General features: G+C 43.6%; 1 protein-coding gene across 1 annotated transcript in view; it reads left to right on the forward strand.

Annotated features, from left to right (window-relative positions):
* xpo7 (exportin 7) overlaps positions 1-24,412 on the forward strand; it is a 43,156-nt gene extending 18,744 nt beyond the window's left edge. Inside the window, exons 5-27 of the mRNA XM_075456367.1 lie at positions 12-77; positions 624-728; positions 2,442-2,607; positions 4,558-4,631; positions 4,719-4,985; positions 5,059-5,231; positions 9,086-9,279; positions 9,375-9,480; positions 9,697-9,832; positions 12,104-12,177; positions 13,459-13,539; positions 14,531-14,594; positions 14,721-14,829; positions 16,181-16,287; positions 16,626-16,714; positions 16,807-16,914; positions 17,649-17,731; positions 17,860-18,074; positions 18,491-18,629; positions 18,707-18,864; positions 18,957-19,055; positions 19,130-19,257; positions 21,440-24,412. Coding sequence (XP_075312482.1) covers positions 12-77; positions 624-728; positions 2,442-2,607; positions 4,558-4,631; positions 4,719-4,985; positions 5,059-5,231; positions 9,086-9,279; positions 9,375-9,480; positions 9,697-9,832; positions 12,104-12,177; positions 13,459-13,539; positions 14,531-14,594; positions 14,721-14,829; positions 16,181-16,287; positions 16,626-16,714; positions 16,807-16,914; positions 17,649-17,731; positions 17,860-18,074; positions 18,491-18,629; positions 18,707-18,864; positions 18,957-19,055; positions 19,130-19,257; positions 21,440-21,533 — 2,835 coding nt within the window. The 3' untranslated portion in view covers positions 21,534-24,412. The remainder of the gene's footprint in view (positions 1-11; positions 78-623; positions 729-2,441; positions 2,608-4,557; positions 4,632-4,718; positions 4,986-5,058; positions 5,232-9,085; positions 9,280-9,374; positions 9,481-9,696; positions 9,833-12,103; positions 12,178-13,458; positions 13,540-14,530; positions 14,595-14,720; positions 14,830-16,180; positions 16,288-16,625; positions 16,715-16,806; positions 16,915-17,648; positions 17,732-17,859; positions 18,075-18,490; positions 18,630-18,706; positions 18,865-18,956; positions 19,056-19,129; positions 19,258-21,439) is intronic.
* Positions 24,413-24,619: the final 207 nt, after the last annotated feature.

Here is a 24,619-nt window from a genome sequence, read left to right on the forward strand (position 1 = left end):
TGTGTTTACAGGACAGCGTGGAGCACTGCATCATAGGCGTCACCATCCTGTCTCAGCTGACCAATGAGATTAACCAGGTAAGTTTTTACCTTCACCTTCATTCACAGAAACAGGGTGGATTCAAATTGTCTTTTAAAGGCAGCTGAGCGGGTCACAGGTTCTGAGGTGCTCTGATCAGGATTTCTGGAGCCAATCACTGATCATTTGAAGCCTTTCATTTATCTATTTAGCCATTTATTCATTCTTAACAACATTGCAAGCAAAGTATTGAATTTACAGATAGTTTTGGCTGCTGTGATTGGATGATGGCGATCAGCTTAATGCAGATTTCTCAGCTGTTATTGTACAGAGGGAGAGTTATTGATCACATAGAGGTGTTGTTGACCTCCTTCTCTGTTTGTGTGTCTGTTGTTAAATATCAGCTCATTAAATGTGAATGTTTTTCTGCTCGTTTGCCTGATGGGATGAATATTTTTCTTAGTTTTCTGCACATTTGCTCAGAGGACGTGTTGTTAAAATGAGCAGTTCTGAACAACAAGTCGCCGCATCTGTGCATCAAACACAAAACGCCACAGAATGAACAACGACCCACATTAAATCAGCCCTGTTTTTTTCCTCCTCAGGCCGACACGACGCACCCCCTGACCAAACATAGGAAGATAGCTTCATCATTCAGAGATTCCTCCCTTTTCGACATCTTCACTCTGTCCTGCAACCTCCTCAAACAGGTTTGCTCCAGCGGATCCGTGTGGAACGCCTTCGCAGAACTTTTTAGCAACACCAAAGTTCAGAGCAGTAATCTCTTACTAAACCATGAGTAACATTTGTCAGCATGTTTAAATTGCTGTTGACTACACAGAACCATATTCATATGGAGAAAGTCCGATTCCTCTCACAGAACCAGGCTCCGAGTGTCTCTTTTCCACCAACCTGAACCGGGTTCTGAACGTCCACTGCTGACTAGATGCTACACCAGCTCTGTTGTCTTTGAACCTGACAGAGCTTTAGTTGACACCCCTGCTGGGAGATATGATCTTAAAGGTGTATCTTGCTATAGACTCCATGGACAGCATGGATATGACATTACATGATTACTACAAATATTCACCCATAGTTCTTTAAATCACCAGGAGGAACAACAGTTGAAGAAAGATGACAATGAAAGACATTTTATTGTTTTATTTAAAAGTTGTGAAAAGTCCAGTTACTCTTCCTTAATCACTTAAATATTAATATTTAACATGACCTGGATGACTGAGAATCTACACCAACAAGAGATGGAAATAAAAGCTTCCTGGAATAAATTAGGGTTAAAGGGATAGCTCACCTCTTTTGACATGAATCTGTATGACATCCCATACTAGCAATATCATTTATTAAATTTGACTTGCGTCCTGTGAGCCAAGTTCCAGCCTCGTTTTGGCGTTGATGAAGGTAGTCCGGCTAGTTGGCCGGGGCCACAAAAATAAAGCGTTTTGCTTCTCAAAACAATATGCGTTCAAAAGAGTAATACATTTGCATCTCAAAATCGTTCATCCAGAAAAAGTCAGACCTCATAATCGCTTGGCGCTATTTTCTCTCTACCTTCGTATCACTGCGTGCTGTGTAGACCGTGCAGACCGAGCAGTCCCCTGCTTCCGAGCAGGCTGTCGGCAAGTGGCAGCACGCAGTGATACGAAGGGGGAGAAAATAGCACCAAGCGATTGTAAGATCTGACTTTTTCTGGATAACGATTTTGAGATACAAATGTATTACTCTTTTGAACACATATTATTTTGAGAAGCAAGCCGCTTTATTTTTTTAAGCCCCAGCCAAGTAGCCGGACTACCTTCGTCAACGCCAAAACGAGGCTGGAACTCGGCTCACAGGACGCAGCAGGGGGTAAGTCAAATTTAATAAATGATATTGCTAATATGGGATGTCATGTATGAATGCTTCATGTCAAAAGAGGCGAACTGTCCCTTTAATTTCTCATAACAAGCTCCCACATGTAGGCAGCAGACTGTAAACAAGTAGAAAACTGAGTCGTGCACAAACAAACAGTTTATTACAGACTTTAAGATGCTAATATAGTTTTTAATGAAGGTCTGATGTCTAACAGCTACTGTTCAGCTTCTAGCTTTAGAGGCAGGAGACTTTAAAATCCAGCTTTACTGGAAGAACTGGAACCAGCCACAAGCCTGAGGAAACTCTTTATCATTAAGTTGTTCCGTCAGTTTAATGTTCAGCTTTGGTGAACAAGTTAGTCACTGTGTGATCGGTCTGTTTCCTGAACATGTTGGAAAGCTGTGATCACAGTTCCACTGCAACAAAGAGCTAAACTGGGATTGTTCCAGGGTGTCCTGTTCCCACAGGTGGAGCATCATGAACAGATGGAGCAGCAGGGGGCAGCACTGAGGGCCCGAATCGGCAGTTCATGTCGTGTGTCTGCTTGTTTTCAGGCTTCGGGGAAGAACCTGAACCTGAACGATGAATCCCAGCACGGCCTGCTGATGCAGCTCCTCAAACTCAGCTATAATTGCCTCAACTTCGACTTTATAGGAACTTCCACAGACGAGTCGTCAGACGACCTCTGCACCGTACAGATCCCCACGTCATGGAGATCAGGTATCTGAAACCCGGCAGGGAAGCTGCTCAGGAAAGAAATGTCACACATATCAATGGGCCTCGTGCAAGAAAATTTTCGTATTTTTATTCTAAATTTCTCTTACGGAGGTCTCGTACGAACATGCCACGTCATATTGGACAGCGGTGTATGGGAATTTGATGTACCATGGGTGATAATCTGATGAAAGTTTTGATGACCAAGGGGAGTACAAGACTCACAGAGGACTGGGACACCCCCGATCTGTCTCCAATCTCCATCTGAAAGGTTCCCGTGGCCAAAAATCCAAGGGTGGTGAGGAGCTGGACGTGTGGTGGAATTGGGTTTGATCGGCGTGTTTCTCCCTGGAGTTGTGGCTCTAGCAAGCTGCATATTTGCAGCAGCACAGTCCTTGGCAGTCTTAATCGCGATGTCAGCCATTTGTCTGTCTACACGTCTCGGAGCACACATGCGCTAAGGCATCCAAAAGTAGCAAGTCAGCCGCTGGTTACGCTTCCCATTGACTTTGTTATATACAGAGTCAAATTAACCTTCAATTAGTGCATCATTTAAGTCAAACAGAATAATGTCAGCGTCATTATGGGGTACAGTGTATATATTTATTTATGTTTGCTTCAAAGTAATTAAATATACATTCCATTAGTCAAGCAAACTTGATTCGAATAACAGCGGACTATTTTAGGAAACTCCTATGACAGGTCTGGATCACTCGTAAATTCTGTTCGTACCTGAAAGAAAACGTAAAATACGAAAAGATTGGTGAATGCGCAAATTCTCTTAAATCACTCATACGCATGACTTAAGAACAAATCTGTGCGTACGAACGGTTGTTGCATGAGGCCCATTGTTCTTTTTGGACGAGTGAACTGATTCTCTTCAGCCAACAAGGTTCAATGTTTCTTCCTCCAAAAGACTCGAATGAATCGGCACAGATTAATTCGGGTTCAGTTCGGACTCTCTGTCCTGAACTTTAAAGGCTACCATGCTAACATGAAGTTAGCAACTTGTTTCTCAACAGAACTTTTTAGCAACACCAAAGTTCAGAGCAGTAATCTCTTACTAAACCACGAGTAACATTTGTCAGCATGTTTAAATTGCTGTTGACTACACAGAACCATATTCATATGGAGAAAGTCCGATTCCTCTCACAGAACCAGGCTCCGAGTGTCTCTTTTCCACCAACCTGAACCAGGTTCTGAACGTCCACTGCTAACTAGATGCTACACCAGCTCTGTTGTCTTTAAACCTGACAGAGCTTTAGTTGACACCCCTGCTGGGAGATATGATCTTAAAGGTGTATCTTGCTATAGACTCCATGGACAGCATGGATATGACATTACATGATTACTATAAATATTCACCCATAGTTCTTTAAATTCTCAGGAGGAACAACAGTTGAAGAAAGATGACAATGAAAGACATTTTATTGTTTTATTTAAAAGTTGTAGCCTTTAAATATGAATATCCAAGTTTACAGGGTGTACTTGCAGTTCCTTTTCTTTCATCCACAGTTGGAGCTCTTCAGAACCACGTAGATTCACATCAGTCCTTCAGATATAGTTTGCCTGCATCTGTTAATGTTTTCAGGTGTTTGTAAAATGAAAGCTGATTCGCTCACACGCGCTTAAAGCTAAATGCCGTTTTAAAAAGGTTAAGATCTGTTTAAAGATGCTGTTTATGGTCCCAGCAGGCACCATAACATTTTGATGGAACAGACTCCCAGATGTGGAATATATAAATAATAAAATACAAGATATATTTTGATCAGTATTGAGATCGCAAATTATTCACCGGTTTCTTCCACTTCTCAGTAAACAGGTTCCTGCTTTCTCATTGTTTAAATTATAACTGAAACCATCTCAGTCAGAAAGAGGATCATTAGCAGCTCTTATTCGTGTCACTTTGCTTCTTTGTCTTTAACATAAAAATCTTTTTTTTTTTCTCTCCTGCAGCATTTCTTGATTCCTCCACCCTGCAGCTGTTTTTCAATTTGTATCATTCCATCCCTCCATCCCTTTCCCCGTTGGTAAGTGGCCGCACTGGTGACAGAACGTCAGAATAACCTTAAAAGCTTCCTGTCTGATGTCTGTCTGGTGTGGGCGTATCTGTGCAGGTGTTGTCATGTCTAGTTCAGATCGCCTCCGTCAGACGGTCTCTCTTCAACAACGCGGAGCGAGCGAAGTTCCTCTCACATCTGGTGGATGGAGTCAAGAGGATATTAGCCAATCCGCAGTGTTTGCCAGATCCCAACAACTACCACGAGTTCTGCCGTCTGCTGGCGAGGCTGAAGAGTAACTACCAGCTGGGGGAGCTGGTGAAAGTGGAGAACTACCCGGAGGTGATCCGGCTCATCGCCAACTTCACCGTCACCAGTCTGCAGGTGGGTGGGTGTCTGCCGCGCTGCCAGTTTAAAGTCCCGTTCGTTACTCACCTGTCGCCCTCCTGTCCTCCAGCACTGGGAGTTTGCCCCCAACAGCGTTCACTACCTGCTGAGTCTGTGGCAGCGGCTGGCGGCGTCGGTCCCTTACGTCAAAGCCACCGAGCCTCATCTGCTGGAGACCTACACCCCCGAGGTGACCAAGGCCTACATCACATCACGGCTGGAGTCGGTCCATGTCATCCTCAGGTACGACCTGCTGCAGCTTCGCTCCGACGGGACGCCCCACTACAACCTGACCTACTGGACTTTTTTTTTATTTTTTTATCCTAAACTGGACACAAAAGAGCTTTAAATAACACCCAGAATTAGGGGTGTAACGGTATGAAAATTTAACCTCACGGTTATAGTGACCAAAATGATCACGGTTTTCGGTATTATCGCGGTATTTTTAAAAGTGTGTTCAATCTGTTCAGAAAGCACTGATAGGCATACACAAGCTGAAAAAAGTGCAACCGTGTTTATTATATTGCAAAATCTTATCAAAAACATCGGCTTTTGAACTATTTCCGAATCTGATATTACTGTGGTCTGCCCCGAGTGCAGTCCTCTGCTATCATGCGTTTTGGCCGCAGCAAGTCTGCACAGTTTCAGACTGCGAATGTTGTTGTGTTTATTTTAAAACGAAATGCAGTGTTACAGAGCGAAATACAGGCTAACGGGGTGAAATACAATCTTACAGGCCAAAACATAGGTGAATTTGGGCGATTTTGAATTATTTTTCCGTCTGAAAGTTACAATTCCGTTTCAAAGGGTACATTCCGCAATTTCCGTCCGTTTTCCGTTATCGCGGAAAATCTTTGGCTCTATGCATGCAAAGAGATACTGTAGCCTACAACTGTATGATAAACGCAACTCAAATGTGCACCCGTCTAGCTCTGAGGCTAACGTTAAAGATGTGTCCCGATTAGCTCCACGCTAACACCACTGAACGAACATGTGCATGTGCCATAGGCATCTGTTTAGATTATTGACACATTATTAAAAAGTTAGACAGACGGATCATTGCATTTTGCTTCAACCCGATGTCCCCACACCATGCATTTATTTATGCATTTGAGCTGAAACGTTAACTTACGTTGCATTGGCTATACAGTTGTGGGTGATGATCACGGAGATGAGCAAGGAAATTTGACGTATTGTCACCTTTAGCGGAAACTTTTTTCCTGCATGTTCTGCAGACAGGATAACCATCTTCTATCAACTGTCCCCCCGGCATTCTTATAAAAAACAAAATATGCCCATACTTCGGATTTAGTCCTCTTAGAGGGCTGATAAATGTCCTGACTCTGAGTGCTGTCATCTACACCTTCGGCCATGATTCCAACTTCAAGAAATGCACGTTGTAGGCTGCGCAGTGAGCATGCGCGACAAATTAAGAACTCGGATGAGGCTGGGAAGGATTAAACTCACGGTTTTCATACCGTGTTATTAACCGTGATATTAATGATATTTTAAATGAACGCTGTAATTGTTATCGTCAACACTTTTTATCGTGGTTTACCATCATACCGGTAACCGTTACATCCCTACCCAGAATTGAGCTTATCATTCACTTCATATTGTGGGTGATTGTGTGGAGAACCCAGTTTCTTTATATCAGATCTACAACACAAAGTGTTGAAACAGCTGCACATTTAGTGCATGTATTTTGAAAAGTCTAGTTTTGGTATAACTAACACAATAGTTAGTAGGTTTTTGCAGTGCCATGTAAACATATCAGCTGAACTTCACATCTTCTCAGTTCTTACTGAAGCTCCTCAACAGAAGGAGTTTTAGTTTGTGGAGCAGATGATCAAAACCTTCCCAACTCTTATGGTGCTTTTCCACTAGCTCTACACGGCTCGCCACGGCTCGGTTTGGTTGTGTTTCCATTACACTTCGTGCCTCCTCGACGTGGGCGGGGTCGTCGTAACACGGCTGCGCGTGTTGCTGCTCACCCTGTGGCTTTTTGTCGCACAGAAGGCAAGAGAAGAGAGCCAGAGAAGACTCCTGGCCACCAGACAAAACAGTATTGAAAAGTACCGGAGAGTTTTGTTACAAGCTTAAAAACAACGACGTTTGGAGGTAAGCTAACGGTTGCTAACGCTAGCTTTTGTTATCCGCGTTATGACGCTTCCAGTGACGACACTCATCACCCAATCGCGCCGAGCCGAAGCAAGCTAGTGGAAAAGCGCCAATATTTTTCCTCTCCAACACTAAGCGTTTTCTTCCTTGATGGTGGTGGTGTGTGTACTCAGAGAAAGTTAGCATGTAGCTCTGTGTGGGTGTGAACAGGAAGGAGGCAACCACCAGCTGAAGGCGGTGGTTTTTGGTTTAGTTAAGTAAGTATTCGTTCGATTATTCCATTGATTACTCGAGTAAACGGGTATGTTTGTTCTTAACTAAGTTTAAAAGAGTCCATTTAAACTATCAAACCTACAGGTTTACATTCCACTCTCTTCACTGACCATTCGCTGTGTGATCAGAGATTAGTGGAAGTGGACCTTAATGAACCATCTCTAAAACTTGATTTAGGGATTGTTGCTCCAAGGAAATAAAAACTGCAAAGAAATCTTTTTTTTCTTTGCTTCTTTTCTCAGTGCAGAAGCTAAAGGCTTAAAAATGCTAAACGTTCCTTTGTGTATGTTGGACTGGATGCGTTGCCGGCCATGAAACGGTTTTCTCTCTCCGAGCTTCAGTTGTTTCTGCCCCGGCACCTTAAGCAAAGCTCTCTTTTTTTTGGGGTGACCTCTTTAAAGAGTTTCCAGTTGAACTTTCTAAACTTTTACTGTCGCTTTTATACTGGTAATCAAATGTCTGTGATGGACTGTGTTGTGTGAGATTAAGTTTGTATCAGACTCATCCAGCGGTGATATGAATCGATCGAGCATCGGGCGATTTGGACAAATATGGTAGACAAATACTACATAAATAAATAATACTAAGCAAAGTGGAGTCATTATTTTATTCATTTTATTTTATTATCATTTGGGTTGGGCGAGTTAACTCGTTATTATCGCATTAACTTGTTAATTATTTAACGCCGATAAATATTTTATCGCGCATTAACGCAGGTTTTATTATTTATTTTATTATTGTAAAAGTCTGTTGCTCACAGGCTTTTATTTTGTAAAAGTCTGTTGCTGTCTGCTGCGGAACCGGAAAAGAAAGTAATCGGCGGATCCACCAAACATGGAGAAGGGTACGGAACTTTTACTGGGCCATTTTCATTTTAAAGTTGGACATCACCGCTACAGGTGCTCCTCGGTCTCTGTGTGAAGCTCACGGAGCGAACCGGCGCTACTTCCTGTTTTACTTGTTTCAACATAAAAGCACGTATTTCAAAATCTTTTTTTTTTTTTTTTTTTTTAAAAACTCCTGCATTTACAGCCAAGTTGAATTGTCTTATCACCATAGTAGTTCCAGTCTAAAATATCACTTCAAGGCAAAACACACAACTGATAGCAGCAAGTCATTCAACAAAACAGACAGTGGAGCGAGGCTTCTACATAAAAACTACATAAAAATGCTGATGTTAAAAGTATGTTTGCACAACAAATGTTATGGCACCTTCATTCATATGGCAGTACATTTAAAATAAAACTAAATACTAAATGTTATACACTACTTTTGAATTAGTTTTTGGATTTTGGGTACAAATGCGATTAATCTTGATTAATCAGGGAAATCATGTGATTAATTGGATTAAAAATTTTAATCGTTGCCCAGCCCTAATTATCATATTTATTAGAGTTGAAGTAGCGATGAGCTGTGAAGATGTTGTTGTAAAAGACACCTCCGCCTTCGTGGAGCAGGAAGCGCTGGCACACGTTACATCTGTGTTTCACACAGAACACGTTTGTGTGGATGTAAAGAAGCATCGAAGCAGATAATTTACATCAAGGGTTTGAATGTCCAGTTAGGAGTTAATTTATCAAATGGATCAACATGTTGAAGAAAGTTGTGGTTCTTTACAGAAGACTGAGTTTAACGTCGGTTTGGGTTTAAAGATGAAGAAAGTGGTGATCAGAGGAAACAAACCGAGTGTATTCTCTCAACAGAGACGGGTTGGAGGACCCTCTGGACGACACCGGCCTCGTCCAGCAGCAGCTGGACCAGCTATCCACCATTGGCAGGTGTGAGTACGAGAAGACGTGTGCTCTGCTCGTCCAGCTGTTCGACCAGGCGGCGCAGACCTACCAGGAGCTGCTGCAGTCCACCAACTCGAGCGCTGCTGACATCACGGTGCAGGAAGGTACGCTCGGCCGACTTTATTATGTTGTTTTCAGTTTTTTTGTTAGTTTTTTCTTATTGCTGTGAGGTCTCACTGCTCCTCTGCTCTGCGTGCAGGTCGGTTAACATGGTTGGTTTATATAATCGGAGCCGTGATCGGTGGACGAGTGTCGTTTGCGAGTACAGACGAGCAGGACGCCATGGACGGAGAGTTAGTCTGTCGGTAAGTTCCTGTCAGGGACCAGAAGGCAGAGAGAAAACCGTGATGGTTAATTCACCTTTTATTAAGGTGGAAACGTACAACAAGTGATGCCAGCATCAGTCTGTTTAAGAGCTGAGCCACTTCCTGTGGGGTTTCTCTGTTTTCTTGGTGTTAAACTGAAGAAAAGAGTCCCGACTGCACGCCATGTTTTCAACCTGGTCTCTGTGTTTACGTCAGAGTGCTCCAGCTGATGAACCTGACGGACTCGCGGCTCGCTCAGGCCGGCAACGAAAGGCTGGAGCTGGCCATGCTCAGTTTCTTTGAACAGTTCAGAAAGATCTACATCGGCGACCAGGTGCAGAAATCATCAAAGGTGAGCTCTGTGCAGGGAGATTAACCCTGCTGCAGATTCTACAGAGCAACACACACCTTTAGTCTGTTACTGCTGTGCTGTTAAATATGGGCTCCATGTTGATGTGAGCTTCTCTTTGTTTGAGGCAGAAACTGCAAAAAAAAATCTCAGATAAATGGTGAAAAGTAGAAACTGTGTTCAGAGAACATCCCAGGAATCTGTCAGGTATTACACCAAAACAGTCAAGTTATATTATTAAAAACTAACAAAAATGAATAATAACCGTATTCCACTGTTTCTGTGTTTTTTCTCAGTTTTAGTTCAATAAATTATGACACAGTGTAATATGTCATGTGTTGTTGTTCATCTGAGATTATTTTTACTTCAATTTAAAACCTGGTACAGGTCTCAATGAGGCTAACCTGTATAGATGAAGGTTAAAGAAAATTAAAAAAAAAAAAGGTCTTATTGAGATGTATGAGACAGACTTTGGTCAAAATTCCTGTTGGTTTAAGCACAGTGACCCACCAACGTTATGGTGCGTTTACGTACGTTACCCGTTATCAAAACCTGGACGTCTGCTGTGTAATGTAATGCAGTAACACAGACATAATGAAGCTATTCCTCCAGTCATACCAAAAACCGTCCAGCTCTATATATAGATACAGATAGTTACTCTATTGATCCCAGAGGGAAATATTTTAGCAGTGTAGCTGTAAGTTAGCAGCAGATGCTAGTAAACAATGCTTTCTTATCAACAGTAATGGACCAAGCCGGAGATGTACACAGTGTAACTCGTAGTAATGCATGTGTACTGTTAATTACTGCGTTTAAATATTTTGTATATATTAACCTCATTAAACAATTGTACTTGGAGACCTACATCTTTATCAGAAACATACCGATAATGCAATGTTAATAACTCAACTCAATTCAATTCAATTCAGTTTTATTTATATAGCGCCAAATACAACAAATGTCATCTCAAGGCACTTAAAGGAGAACTGCGGTATTTTCAACATTAAGCCTCATTTATGAGTCGTCTGCAATGTTTTAGAACCCCCCTCACCGCTTTTTTGATGTTTACTGCTGTCTCCGGTATTTGCCTAATTTTGATTCTTCTCAATCTGCTTCAGAATGGCAAGCATGGTGCATGTCCAAAAAGGTCCGTAAAAGCACCATAAACGTCCGTTTTCAAAATCATCAACTCACCGGAGTGGTTACTGGTGTGCACTGGTAATCCATATCAAATTTCATTGCGAAAAGTTGCTTCTGTCGTGTTTTATTTGACATTTTGCACTGGATGTTCGTTGATATTACTCCGCCACCGCTAAGAAAATAGTGCGAGCTTGAACGAGCTGCCAAATAAAACACGACAGAAGCAACTTTTCGCAAATAGTATAGTCCAATTAAAGCCAATTGGAATTAAATTCATTGTAATCATAATTATTTACAAAATAATCCAATTCATTCATATAGAGCCAATTCAAAAACAATTTCCTAGCTAAGGAAACCAATAGATTGCAGCGAAACTCCTTAGAAGTTGGTGTGCGTCATCTTCATTAGCTAAGCTGTTAGCGTTAGCTACTGCTAAAGGAAAAAATAAATCATGTTCAGGCTCATAGAGTTGGAACTGATCCCTCTTTGTAGCTCAGTTTCTTCAGTCCAGCGTTGAACTGGACCAAGTTGTTAAAACAGTGGGATGAAAAGTGGTTGCTGCACATAGACAGTCTTTAGCTAACTGCTGGAACATTAGCCTCAAATATAATTTATCCACTGGGCTCTTATACCCTCTGAGGCTGCTGGTAGATGGAAGATGCATACTCCTTAGTACAGCTGACAGCAGAACATTTCCATCAGAAGCTGGCTTCATCCATCAAGCAGGGTGGATGTGATTGGGCGGGGCTTAGTAGAGGAGGTGGAGTCAACTTAAGGAGTGACATACCTTTTGAAATGTAAATCAGAATTTCTCGTTAAATGAGGAACTTTCAAACAAAGGGGAACTAAAACTTCAGGCACCCTAATATATGCTCCCAGAAACACGAAGAAGGGGTTCTTACAGAATATGTCACCTTTAAAGAGGATCTACTTTGTTTTTCACAGCTGTAACAGTTTCAGTCTTAAAGTAAAAAAACAGAAGGCAGCATCAGCAGAGCTGTTGAATATCTTTTATGTTGGGTGGTCCAAGCTGACCTCAGTTGATGTAATGAGTGTAGGTCATGCGATGTGTTGTCTACTTGTGAGTTGTATGTTTTTTTTATTATTTTAACTGTTTGTGTTTTTGTTTCTTAGCTTTATCGACGATTATCAGAAGTTTTGGGGCTGAACGACGAGACGATGGTACTCAGTGTCTTTATAGGGAAAATGTGAGTAAATTCACTCTTATTTGTGGATATGGATGTGGTCTGTGAGGAAGAAAATCAGATAATTAAAGTTTAGAAATCTTGAAATTGTTGAATCATCGATGTAAATGATCAGCTTCGATGCTTCATTTAACTCCCACCAACATGTTCTGCTCAGCGGTCGCCCTGTTTCACACGGACAGTTATTACTGTCGCACAACATGCGCACGCGCTGTAGCAGCTTGCTTTGATGGAGGACACCGGAGAAAACGAGGAAAAATTACTAAAGTTTAGAAGCATTTCAAAGAAAAGAAAAGAGAAAATACTGAACAGTGTGACCATTGTAAAAGCCAGTTAGCCTATCACCAGAGCACAACGTCAATGCTACAGCATCTCAGCAGAAAGCAGCCAGTTCACATATCGAGTTCACATTTCCCTGTTAGCATTTTAATGGGAATCAATAGGCCTGTTAGCTGAGAAGGACGCTAGCAGAGAACAGAAGGAAGCTGGGGCATTTTTTTTGTGTGTGTTGGACAAATGGTGGCTAATTTCTGTTGAAATGTCACCAGAACTACCCCACTAGCACAAGCACACCATCAATGTGCCTCTGCCCATCAGAGCAGCTTCAGCCTGTAAGCTGTTAATGTGAACTAATATTCTGACTCACATCAAAGTCCAACCAGAATAAAAACGGCTCATTTTATTAGACCGTGTTGTATCTATAAAATCAGCGACTGCTGGTTAAGGTGTCGTGTTAACTGCTGTTATTTCACTCTCTGTTTCTGAGTCACTGTGTTTTCTGATAACAGACAAACAGGAAATAAGAGGCTTAATTAGGATTTCAGCTGCTTTAAAATACAGTTTATGAAAGCAGAGACAGTAGGAGAGGAGCGAACAGATGTTAACACAGCTGGATGTTAGCTAGAAAGCTAATAGCTGCTGTTCGATAGTCCTGTTATCAATATCAGGAGGAGGAACATTTGGATAAAAATAGGTTTTTTGGACTAAAAGCTGGTTCACGATGTAAATGTTTTCCTTTTAAATAGTTATCCAATCAATCTATTACCTAATCAATCGCTTGCTGTCCTTTGCCCTATATTTCACCTCGGTTATGTGATGCTCTCAGTCTCCACGGTAACGGGTAAACTCCACCTCATGATGAAGCCTGTCCAGAACTGTGGGGGGAGCTTGTTTTCTTCCAGGAAGTTTGTCTCTTGAGCGTTCGGGTTCATTTGGATCAAATCTGTTTTAATGAATCTTTCACAACCCGTTTGGATCACTGATGAATCGTTTTCTCTCCTTCAGCATCACAAACTTGAAGTACTGGGGCCAGTGTGAACCAATCACCTCCAAGACACTCCAGCTGCTGAACGACCTCTCGTTAGGATATCCTTACTGTGTGTGTGTGTGTGTGTGTGTGTGTGTGTGTGGTGGGAACAGTAGGAAAAACAAGCTCACAGGTTAAATCGGAACAGAAATAACATTTATTTTAAAAAATGTTTTGGGGTTGAGCAGTCGGTAGCTTACCTGCAGTAGGCGGCGGTCAGAGCGTCGTCTGTTTGGAGAAGCAGGAGGACGTCTCAAGTTTGAGCCAAGCTAACAGCTGCAGAGAGCAGGGACAAGAGAAGAAGAATGTTCTTAAACTTTAAACATTTGGCAGCAGGTCAGCAAACACCACACTTTTATAACAGATTGACATTTACAGATCAGAAAAGGTAAAAGGACTCCTTAAAAAGTAAAAAAAACTAAACGATACAAATACGGAAGAGTGTTGAAAATACTGGTAGTTGTAGTTATCTGTATGAATGGTGAACTTTGTGGGACTCCTCCTGCTGCAGCAGTGTCACATTTAACCATATAAACTGTTACATCTCACTCGTGCAAAGATTAAATCTGGTTTTAGAGGAGCGCCAAAGGTCAGGTTTACACTTGCACTTGTAGAACATCTTGATATATTTTGAACCGGATTTTAAAAAGCGTGAGGATGAAGAGCGTCAAGCAAAGAGAACATCTACAACCGTTTACTGACAGCTATGTTTTGGACTTAAAACACACCTCCGATACACTCATTTCCACAGTGAAAGCAACAGATGGAGGATCCTGAACAAACGGGCTCCTCGTGCGTAGTTAAGCTGCGTATAAACATACTTTAAGAGGACATTTTAAGTTCTTAGAGCTTTCGTGCGTGTTGGACATTTCTTTTTCCAACCACAGAGACGTGGAACACCTCGACTATGAAGACGAGCTCCTTCAGCCAGCTGATTCAGCGTCAAAGAAATATTTCCACGAGAACTCAGTCCTTTAAATCTGCCAGTGAACACGTGTTGAACGCTCTCCTACAGGTGTGTGTGTTTTCTCCTTGACATTTTCCGTGCACGTACAGCAGTGTGAGGAAGCTGGTGAAGCTCAGCGCGGTCCAGTTCATGCTGAACAACCACACGGTGAGTGTTTCCATCCAGTGGTCAACCAGCTCATTTCACAGCTCACTGCTTCGCAGTTCAGACTCTGAACAGACTCTCTGTGTTTATTCTGTGTAAGAAGTGTGTTTTTGTGTCTTTCTGCGGCAGAGCGAACACTTCTCCTTCTTGGGGGTGAACAACCAGTCCAACCTGAGTGACATGAGGTGTCGAACAACCTTCTACACGGCACTGGGGCGCCTGCTGATGGTCGACTTAGGTAAACACACACACACACACACACACACACACACACACAGACACACACAGTTTGATATCTGACCATTTAGGTGTTCAGAGTTTGTCACATCACTGAGAACAACTCAGCCAAACATGAACAAAGCAATCATCAAAGAGCATGCTGGGAAATTACAAAACTTACATAAAACATAATGTGTAATGAAGTCAAAATAAAATCATTCGGAGTGAATAAATAGATCAATACGGTGCAAAGGAAAGAAATAAAGGCCGAAAATCAACAAAGAAAGAAATTAAATATATTCATACTAAACAAAAATAGAACAAATTGAAAACTGAGCGATAAATTTAAAAAAAAATGTCGATGATAACAGAAGCTGAAACTAAAGAATAAAGCAGAAAAGTTCATTTCTGTCACATATATATGATGATTTGTATTATTATTTTTTTACTACAGTGGCATTTATCATATAAACCTATTGACACAAACATTGTTGATGTGGAATATTTCCGGCTGTGGACGACGTCAGGACAAAGGAAAGAGTGTCATATCAGGAAAATGAAATGGATATTTATTAGTATAGCACATTTCAAGATAAATATCACAAACTGCTTCACACAAAAACAGAAGTTGACCAAAACAGAGTCCAGAGATCTCAGGCCCTGGTCACATGACTTCAGGGACCTGCTGAGGATGGGAAAGTTCTGTGATGTGTCCATGCAGAGCTCTGAAAGTCCAAACCATGGACTCTGAGGTTGATGGTGTGACATGTGAGGACTTAGAGGACTTCGTTAGAAGCCTCGCAGCAGCGTTCTGAACAAGAGTTTTACAATCAAATAAATGCAGGAAGAACAGTTTCCAGTTCAGACACAATGGGACTGAACTGGGACTGAGATTTGACATGCTGAGTGGAAAGTTATCCCAAGGTTCCTGATAGAAGATTTAGCAGAGGAAGAAAGGGGACCCAGAGTTTCCATGAGCTTCAACCCAGATCTGTGGGGCACAGACAAGGACTCCGTTTTCTCTTTATTAAGGTGGAGGAAGCTGTCTGATGTCCAGGAAAGATGCATTTCTGTCACAAGTTCGGCAGAACAGTTGGCAAGACATCATGATTGGCTCGTGTGTTTTCTTATCTATAACATCACAGTGTTAGGGGTGGCTTAAACATATTCTCCACTGTTTCGTGAAGACAGAACATCGGTAAAAGTCGGTTGAATAGTTCAACTGCACCACGAACATCTGAAATGTTTCCATGCAGATCTTTTCTCCGAGCTTTCACTCTGAACACGTGGGCTGAAAATACCGTGACATCTTGGAGCGGCTTTGTGCAGCAGAAGCGTGCATTTCTTTATTGGGAATTTTGTGTGTTCAGGTGAGGACGAGGACCAGTTTGAACAGTTCATGTTGCCTCTGACGGCTGCGTTTGAAACGGTGGCTCAGATGCTGAGCACAAACACATTCAACGAGCAGGAAGCCAAGGTGAGGCCACGTGGTCACCGCACGCACGGCTGCACAGTTCTAGACGAATATCAGCTGAGGAATTGAAGTTTTAGTCAACAGAAACACATTTCAGTCTGCTTCACGTGAGAGATGGATGAACTTCACATTTACTGCATGAAAAGTAACGTTTAAAACAAATTCTGTGAAGAAGAAAAAGTCAAATGGCCTATGTGTTCGGCCTTTATACTGTCATAAATGACATCATCACCACAGAACAAAGAGGTGTGTTTAATGTGAATTATTTAAAAAAAAAAAAAAAAAAAAAAAAGGCTGGATGTGAACGTTCGGCTCAGCTGTAACCGTCTCCCCGTCTGCAGAGAACTTTAGTGGGTTTGGTCCGAGACCTGCGAGGCATCGCGTTCGCCTTCAACGCTAAGACCAGCTTCATGATGCTGTTCGACTGGATGTATCCTTACAGCTGGCAGCAGGTGACCTGAATGAATCATCTGAAACTTTAACTTTACATGTGTGAAGGAGTGTCTTTAACCAGCTGTGCAGATATCCAGCCTACATGCCCATCCTTCAGCGGGCCATCGAGCTCTGGTACCACGACCCGGCCTGCACCACACCTGTCCTCAAACTCATGGCGGAGCTTGTGCACAACAGGTAACACACAGCTCCAGCAGAGGGCGCTCCAACAGCTGCTTCTCCTCTGTTTGAGCTTATTGATGTCACAGATTGAGGAGGTGATGAGTCCCATTAAACTCATTTTAATGCAGAATTCTCCAGAAACTTGTTGTTGATGTAGTCAGAGGGATTATTTTATCCACACAGATGTTGTAACATCACAAACACCTGTCTAATATTAAGCAGGTTTTCCTCATTCAGCTAAAGCAGCTCTGATGTGAACAGTGAGGGTATCCTGGTACCAGGACGTTTGGAATAGATCCCAACTGGTTGAACCTAAAGTCTTTGGCCATTAACTGTGTGCGTGTGTGGGGGGGGGGGTTCTACATTTTTTGGGTGGAGATTTACACTTCTTGGTGACCTCAGACACCCTAATATATTCTCCCAAGAACAAAAAAAGGGGAATTTTTCCAACACTGAATTGTAATCAGATGAGCAGTTACTGATTCCACCTGTCAGCCAGTTGATCATTTCCCAAAGTTCCTTTAACGCTTATCCTTAAAACTTAAAGTTAAACCTTTAGATGTACTTTGAATTTACGTCTTAAATGTTTATTTTAACTTAATATGAAATGTGTAAGTTCCTTTCCCTTCACCCGATATTTTCACAACCTTTATTAAAAAAAGAGTTTCTCTTGGAATAATCTCATTGGGTAAGTCAGGTAGGCTGTACTGTGATGATGTGATAAAAGTCGTTTGTTTTTTTTCCTCCAGATCCCAGAGGCTTCAGTTTGACGTGTCATCACCAAACGGCATCCTGCTGTTCAGGGAAACCAGCAAGATGATCACGACCTACGGTACTGAGGCCAGAGTCCACACCCAGCTTCGTTCCTCTCGCCTCCGGAGACTCTCAGTCCGGGAAACTTGATGGAAAGCAACAGATGCTGTGAAATGTCCTGAAATCCGGCCCTTTTTTTATTTCCAGGGAATCGCATCCTGACGCTGGGAGAAGTCCCGAAGGACCAGGTGTACGGCGTGAAGCTGAAGGGCGTCAGCGTGTGCTTCGCCATGCTGAAGGCGGTGCTCAGCGGAAACTACGTCAACTTCGGGGTCTTCCGTCTGTACGGCGACGACGCTCTGGACAACGCCTTACAGACCTTCATCAAACTACTGCTGTCCATCCCTCACAGTGACTTACTAGTACGTCGAGCCACACCGTCGTTCATTATCAGACAGTCGAGGCTGTTTTCGAACCTGCTTCATTTTGATTTATGTTAACGTTGCAAAATGTCTGTAAAAGGGGTTTTGTGTAACATAAGAAAAACCTCAGATGTGATGAAAGTTTTCAGTAACTTCTAAACACGTTCAGGCTACAGCCGCCATCTTTGCTGTGCGTAGTTACTATGGTTACAGCTGCTTAACCATTTCAGATGTTTTGAAGAAAAACATCTTCTCACAAATGATCATTCAAAGTGCTGCATGAGTGTGAGACAAAGAGGGAGGGAACGTAAGAATTAGAAGCATAAAATCCAATCCTGCTGAGAAATAACCGCTGAGATCTCTGATGGAGTCGTGGAGGAACCTCTGACCCGGACGTTTTGCTCTGGTCCCTGCAGGATTATCCCAAGCTCAGCCAGTCCTTCTACTCTCTGCTGGAGGTGCTGACTCAGGACCACATGAACTTCATCGCCAGTCTGGAGCCACACGTTGTCATGTACATCCTGTCTTCGATATCGGAAGGTCTCACGGCACTCGGTAAGCGGCCGGCGCTCAGCTTTGACTTTGAGGAGTGCGTTTGTTGTGGTTGCTACATGTGTGCGTGTGTGTTTCAGACACGATGGTGTGCACCGGCTGCTGCTCCAGTCTGGACCACATCGTCACCTACCTGTTCAAGCAGCTGTCGCGCTCCACCAAGAAGCGCCCCGCCCCCATGGCGTCGGATGACCGGTTCCTGCACATCATGCAGCAGCACCCGGAGATGATCCAGCAGGTGGGGTGATGAGCTCACACCTGAGACACGTTTCCTCTCCGTCACACACACACACACACACACTCCGAGTTAAAACTGTGATTGTCACGCAGATGCTGTCCACCGTGTTGAACATCATCATCTTCGAGGACTGCAGGAACCAGTGGTCGATGTCGCGGCCTCTGTTAGGCCTCATCCTGCTCAACGAGAAGGTAAGCGCCGCCGGTACGCCTCGCCTCTGAGGCTTTGCTGAACGTTTTGACACGTGTGTTTGGGTGTCCCGCAGTATTTTGCTGACCTGAGGAACAGCATCGTCAACAGTCAGCCTCCTGAGAAGCAGCAAGCCATGCACTTATGTTTTGAGAACTTGATGGAGGGAATAGAGAGAAATCTACTAACGAAGAATCGGGACAGGTGGGTCACGTTGTTTATTTGCTCATTGTCGTCAGAAAAGTGCTTCATTGGTGGTCAGTAGGAATCCAGTGTTTGTTCAGACGTCAAATGTGTTAAATAACCGTTAGAACAACACGAATCCCATCAACACACACTGCTGTCAGGTCAGACTGAGTCTGATGTCTCCTGAGTTAATTTAAGGAATGTTTAAAAATCTTTAGTTCGATGTACAAACAGGAAGTGTCTGGATATTGTTGTTGATCGAGAAAAATATCTTTTATTATCATTTATTTCTACTACTTTTACCAGCACTGCTTCTACAGCCTTCAGTTTACTGCTCCATCTTTGTTCCAACCCTCACCTGTGGTCACAGATCTGGGTAGTGACCAAAAGAATGAGGTTGTGGATACAAGCGGCTGAAATGAGTTTCCTTCAGAGGAGGGCTGGGCTCAGCCTCAGAGATAGGGGGGGGAGCTCCACCATCTGGAGGGAGCTCGGAGTAGAGCCGCTGCTCCTCCACACAGAAAGGAGTCGGCTGAGGTGGTTCATCTGGTTAGGATGCCTCCTGGTAGGAGGCCCAGGGGCAGAACCAGAACTCACTGGAGGGATTATATATCCCATCTGACCTGGGAACGCCTCGGGATCCCCCAGAAGGAGCTGGAGAGTGTCGATGGATGTCTGGGTTTAACTCCTGGACCTGTTGGTTCTGAGACCCGACTTCAGATAAGAGGAAGATGATGGATGGACTTTATGTATATAGAGCTTTTCTAGTCGACCACTCAAAGCGCTTTTACCCTACAAACTCCACCCATTCACACACTCATACAGCACACCTCAGTCTGTACAATTTTCAGGCTACAAAATGCTTTTTCTCTATCGCACACATTCACACACCCCTGGACGCGTTGTTAGTGTGTGGGGTTCAGCGTCCTGCCCAATAACCCTTCGACATGTGGTCGGGGGGGGGGGGCTGGAAGTCCAAACCATCACACAATGAGAAGTTGTCAGATAACCGTCTCAGAGGTCAACTTGATAAGGCAGTAAGTGATAGTTTACAGAGGGTTGATGTCTCCTGTCGCAGTTCTGCAGCTTTGTTCTGTTCTGCTTGTGGAGAGAAATTCTGAGTAAAGACTTCTCACTCTGAGCTCCTCTGCCAACCTCTTCTGTCCTCAATTTGCATTTAAGGGGCTGAAAAGAGGCCTGAGAGAGAGAGGCCTGAAGGAAGCGTAACAGAGTGATTATCCCCCGTTTCAGACGTCCATGCAGAGAACTGTAGCCCTGCACAGAAAGAGGTCTGCAGCACATACACACAGTCGGAGGGTAATGTTGTCCACAGAGAGCTTCCACACAACCTCTGACAACATTTAGACCTCATGGACATGTAGCGTAAAATGGCTCCAGCTCCTTCCTCCCTGCAGGTGGGAAGCTTGTTGCCAGTTTGTGTGGTTCCGTTGGAAGGTGAAACGGTCCAACTCGGAGCCGTTTCCTCTTCCCATCCCGTCTGAGTCTTAAGGCCTCGGTATGCTTCTCCGTCAATCCGACTCCGTGGTCACTAAACCTTTCAAAGTTCTCCGTCGGGATGTCGGATACGCAAGGCAGTTCACCTCCCGATCAGTAGGCGTCGCTACGTTAGACGACCCAATCTCGCGACGTCGTTGATTGATTGTTTGCCTTCCGGCTCCGTTCCACTCCTCACAGCGAACGATGGCGAGAGAGAGAGAGGCTGTTGTTGGAGTAGGAGCATGTTGAAATTGAAATGCAAATAATTTTGACCAAATGTTGAGCGGCACACAGTATCCATCCATCCATCCATCACTGCAGACGCCGCACCGATCCGTCTGTCAATCTCCTGCTCCTTTCCTCCCTCACTCGTGAACAAGACCCCGAGATACTTGAACTCCTCCACTTGGGGAAGGATCTCATTCCCGACCCGGAGAGGGCATTCCACCCTTTTCCGGCACACAGTAAACTCTTTCAAAAATGGCGGTGTTGTTGTTCTGAGAGGAAGGAGCTAAACCGGAAAAGTGATTCCGGAAATGACGTTGTTGGCTGACCAATCACAACCCTTGCAGTCTCTGCGGAGAGCGTCTCCGGGAGGGTCCCCGTCCTCCGTCACTCTCCGTAGACGACCATAAATCCGGCTTTACTGCTGTGCACCTGTGAACACCTGTGTGTGTGTGTGTGTGTCCGTGTTTGTTCGCAGGTTCACGCAGAATTTGTCGGTGTTCAGGAGGGAAGTCAACGACAGCATGAAGAACTCGACGTACGGCGTCAACAGCAACGACATGATGAGCTGACATTCCACACGGCAGAGTCTCACCCAGCTGCAGACCGAGCTCACCCCTCCCCTCACCCCTCCCTCGCTGCTCCACAGCCTCCCCCCTCTCTGCATCCGCCTCCCCCCCTCCTTCCCTCTCTCCCTCCCCGGGCCCGGATGCCTAGGGATCATCTTCTCACCTCCGACACGACGTTGGTTCAACTCCCCGCCTCCAGTTTTGATATAAGCATATATAAATATATACAGATCTATTTTAAAGCCAGTCTGCGTTGCTCTGACTTGTCTGGCTGTTCTCATAGAGGAGGGAGGGCGGGAGGGAGGGAGGAGGGGGTGGGGGGGTTGCATGTCTAAGCACTCTAAATCACTGATGAAGAAGGCGAGAGTGCTGTGGCTGTAAGCAGAGGCGAACGGGACGACGGGGACGAACGCCGGTAAACGTAGTAATCCGCTTCTGCCTGCCTTGTATAGAAAAACACACAAAACCAAGTGTACATTTCTTTTCGTAACATTTTGAACAATGTTTATAATGATCGAATTTAAAAACACGAAGATGAGTTGAGGAAAAACAAACAAAAACAAACAAAAAACACGTGTGATTGAGCTTTTTACAGTGTAGTGAGTTAGTGCAAACTGTCTGTCTGCGTGGGGAGCAAACTTTCCATGGGAGGACGGGTGAGTCACGTGGGAGGGGGGGGGGGGGGGGGGGGGGGGTGAGCACTCCAGCTGCAGAGCTGCCGCCGTGAGCACGAAGCGGAGGTACACACACTAACAGAAAGGGAGAGTCAGAGCACCCATGTTGTACATTTTTCTTAGTCTCTGCTTGAAGTGATGTAAATAGTCCCGCAGCTGCAGGCTGGCGGCTCGTAAAGGGACAGTTCTGCTGTTTTTGAGTCCAATTGGGGGGTCGTCAGAGTTTCTGCCAGACTTAGCCTCTGGAAACTGAAATTATGTTCATTTTTCGACAAATCTTCAGCTTCTTGTATTAACGGCTCTTTCTGGCGACAAGATACTAAACTGAAATCTTTGGATTTTGAACTGTTTGACTAAATAAATTATCTCAAGATGCAAATGGTAATGATCTCTACCAAAATGTAATCAGTTCTTCCTTTGCTCATGCTCCAACTCCCCAGGTTTAATGAGATTCAGGAGAGATGTTTTTGAGTTATCTTCTTCACAAAAAAACAGTGGCAGACAGCAATGATCCCACAGAAAGGTGTTAAAAATCACAATGTTTCCTGATTTCCTTCAGTGGTTCTGAACTGAATATCTTTCAAATTCCGACTGGAAAAAAGATGCAGTAAATAATCATAATATAAAATTGATAAGTTTCTGTGTTAAAACTCTTCAGACTGGCCAATAAATGGCAACCATTACACTCTTCAGCAGTAATAAACTAAATAACTTTAGACCAGTTTAGTACAAAACATGCAGTAAAAGACAAAACAGCCTTAAAAGGACAAAACATGCGGTAAAGGTGCATAATTGTGGACTCATTCCGCAATCATTCCTATAATAAAAGTCGGTGTTCAGACTGGATTTTAAAGCATGTAAAACATCAGGATCTGGTCTTTAAATAGCTTAAACCTTCAGAAATCAGTTCAGAACTAATTTTCTGTCTCCATAATCAGCTGTACTGCACAACCGTGGTTTCATTTAAATACAGGAGCTTCTGTTGGATAAGTCCTCTGCTTTCAGTCTGATTAACTGACAGATTATGGCCTGAAGCTGATGGATCAGAAGGAAACACGAGTAGTGGCTAGCAGGCAGAGCCGCACATCAGTGGGCTTAAAGCTGTTCTGATTATTCCCAAAAACATGTTTATGGTTGTTTTCACATAGAAACTGAACTCACAGCGTTACTGGAATCTGATAAATTCACATCAGAAAAGCTTGAAACAGATACTTTTAAAGTATTTGCCCCAAACCACCAAACAATTGTCAGAATAACCGAATGAAGTGAAGGACTTGGCTAAAGCTCAGAGAATAAAATGCTGATGTGCAATGCAGCTGTTTCACTTCAGCGTGTCTGTTTAAAGTGAAAACCTATAGCAGGAAATGAAACATCCGATCATTCCACAATTTTTACATTTGAAGTTCTTTCTAAATATTTCTCTTTTCTCTGACTTGAGCTCATTCGTGTGAAACAGTATAGAAAAAAAAATGTAGCTGTGAGGTTAGAAAAACCAGCAGAACTTCCCTTTAACGTGCGCGTCGGTGGCCTGCAGATATCGCGCGCACACGCCTGCTGCTTGTCGACGTGTAAGCAACATGGTCGTGGCTACATGTTCCCCTCTGGTAGGCTCGGTGCAGTTTCCACCATTTTGTTTACACTCTGGATTCCTCGGACCAGTTTCGGGACGTCCCCCCCCCTTCAGGTCCTGCAGCGGAGTCCTTTTGGTGTGTGCGTTGTTGTGTGTTTGTGTGTGAAGAGTGGCTCTCTGTTGCCTGGTGTGTGTGTGTGTGTGTGTGTGTGGTGTCTCAAGGTGAACCTGCGACGGAGCTCAAACAGCCAAGGTGCGTGCGTGTGTGTGTGTGAGCGTGTGTGTGCCAGAGTTCAGGACAGACTCACAATAATCATGAGGGGAAACCAGCGTGGAGACATCGGATCGCCTGAAGGAGTCCAGTTTAGCATGAAACACCTGAAGAACCTCGGTAGAAGTCAGAACAGTGTAAAGGAGTCTTTTAGCAACGTGTTACTCTCTACGATGTTGCTGCTAACTGTTTGTGACAACTAGCTCATCTCTAACCATGTCAGCACTCACGGATGTTCCTAAGTTTTGGTTTGTGTCCCTGATGTGAATGTGTTGGGTCCATAGAGTGAATAGCTGTTTGAGTTGTTTGGATGTCTGCTACATATAGTGTAAGCATTGTGACTGCAAATAAACCTCATTGATTTTTACAGCGCTGCCTCACGCTCTCTTCTTCCTTTACTCGTGGGCTCCCTGTTCTTTAAATTATTGTTCTCTACCTATGACAATATCTTAAATAATAAATTATACTGCAGCAGTCTCACTTCTGTTGGGGATTAATAAAGCATTATCTGAAAACTTACTGAGTTGAATTCTGTTGAATCGTCACTAACATTAGGCATGAACAAATGTATATT

The sequence above is a fragment of the Odontesthes bonariensis genome, chromosome 22 (assembly GCF_027942865.1).
Source record: "Odontesthes bonariensis isolate fOdoBon6 chromosome 22, fOdoBon6.hap1, whole genome shotgun sequence".
Classification (NCBI taxonomy): Eukaryota; Metazoa; Chordata; class Actinopteri; order Atheriniformes; family Atherinopsidae; genus Odontesthes; species Odontesthes bonariensis.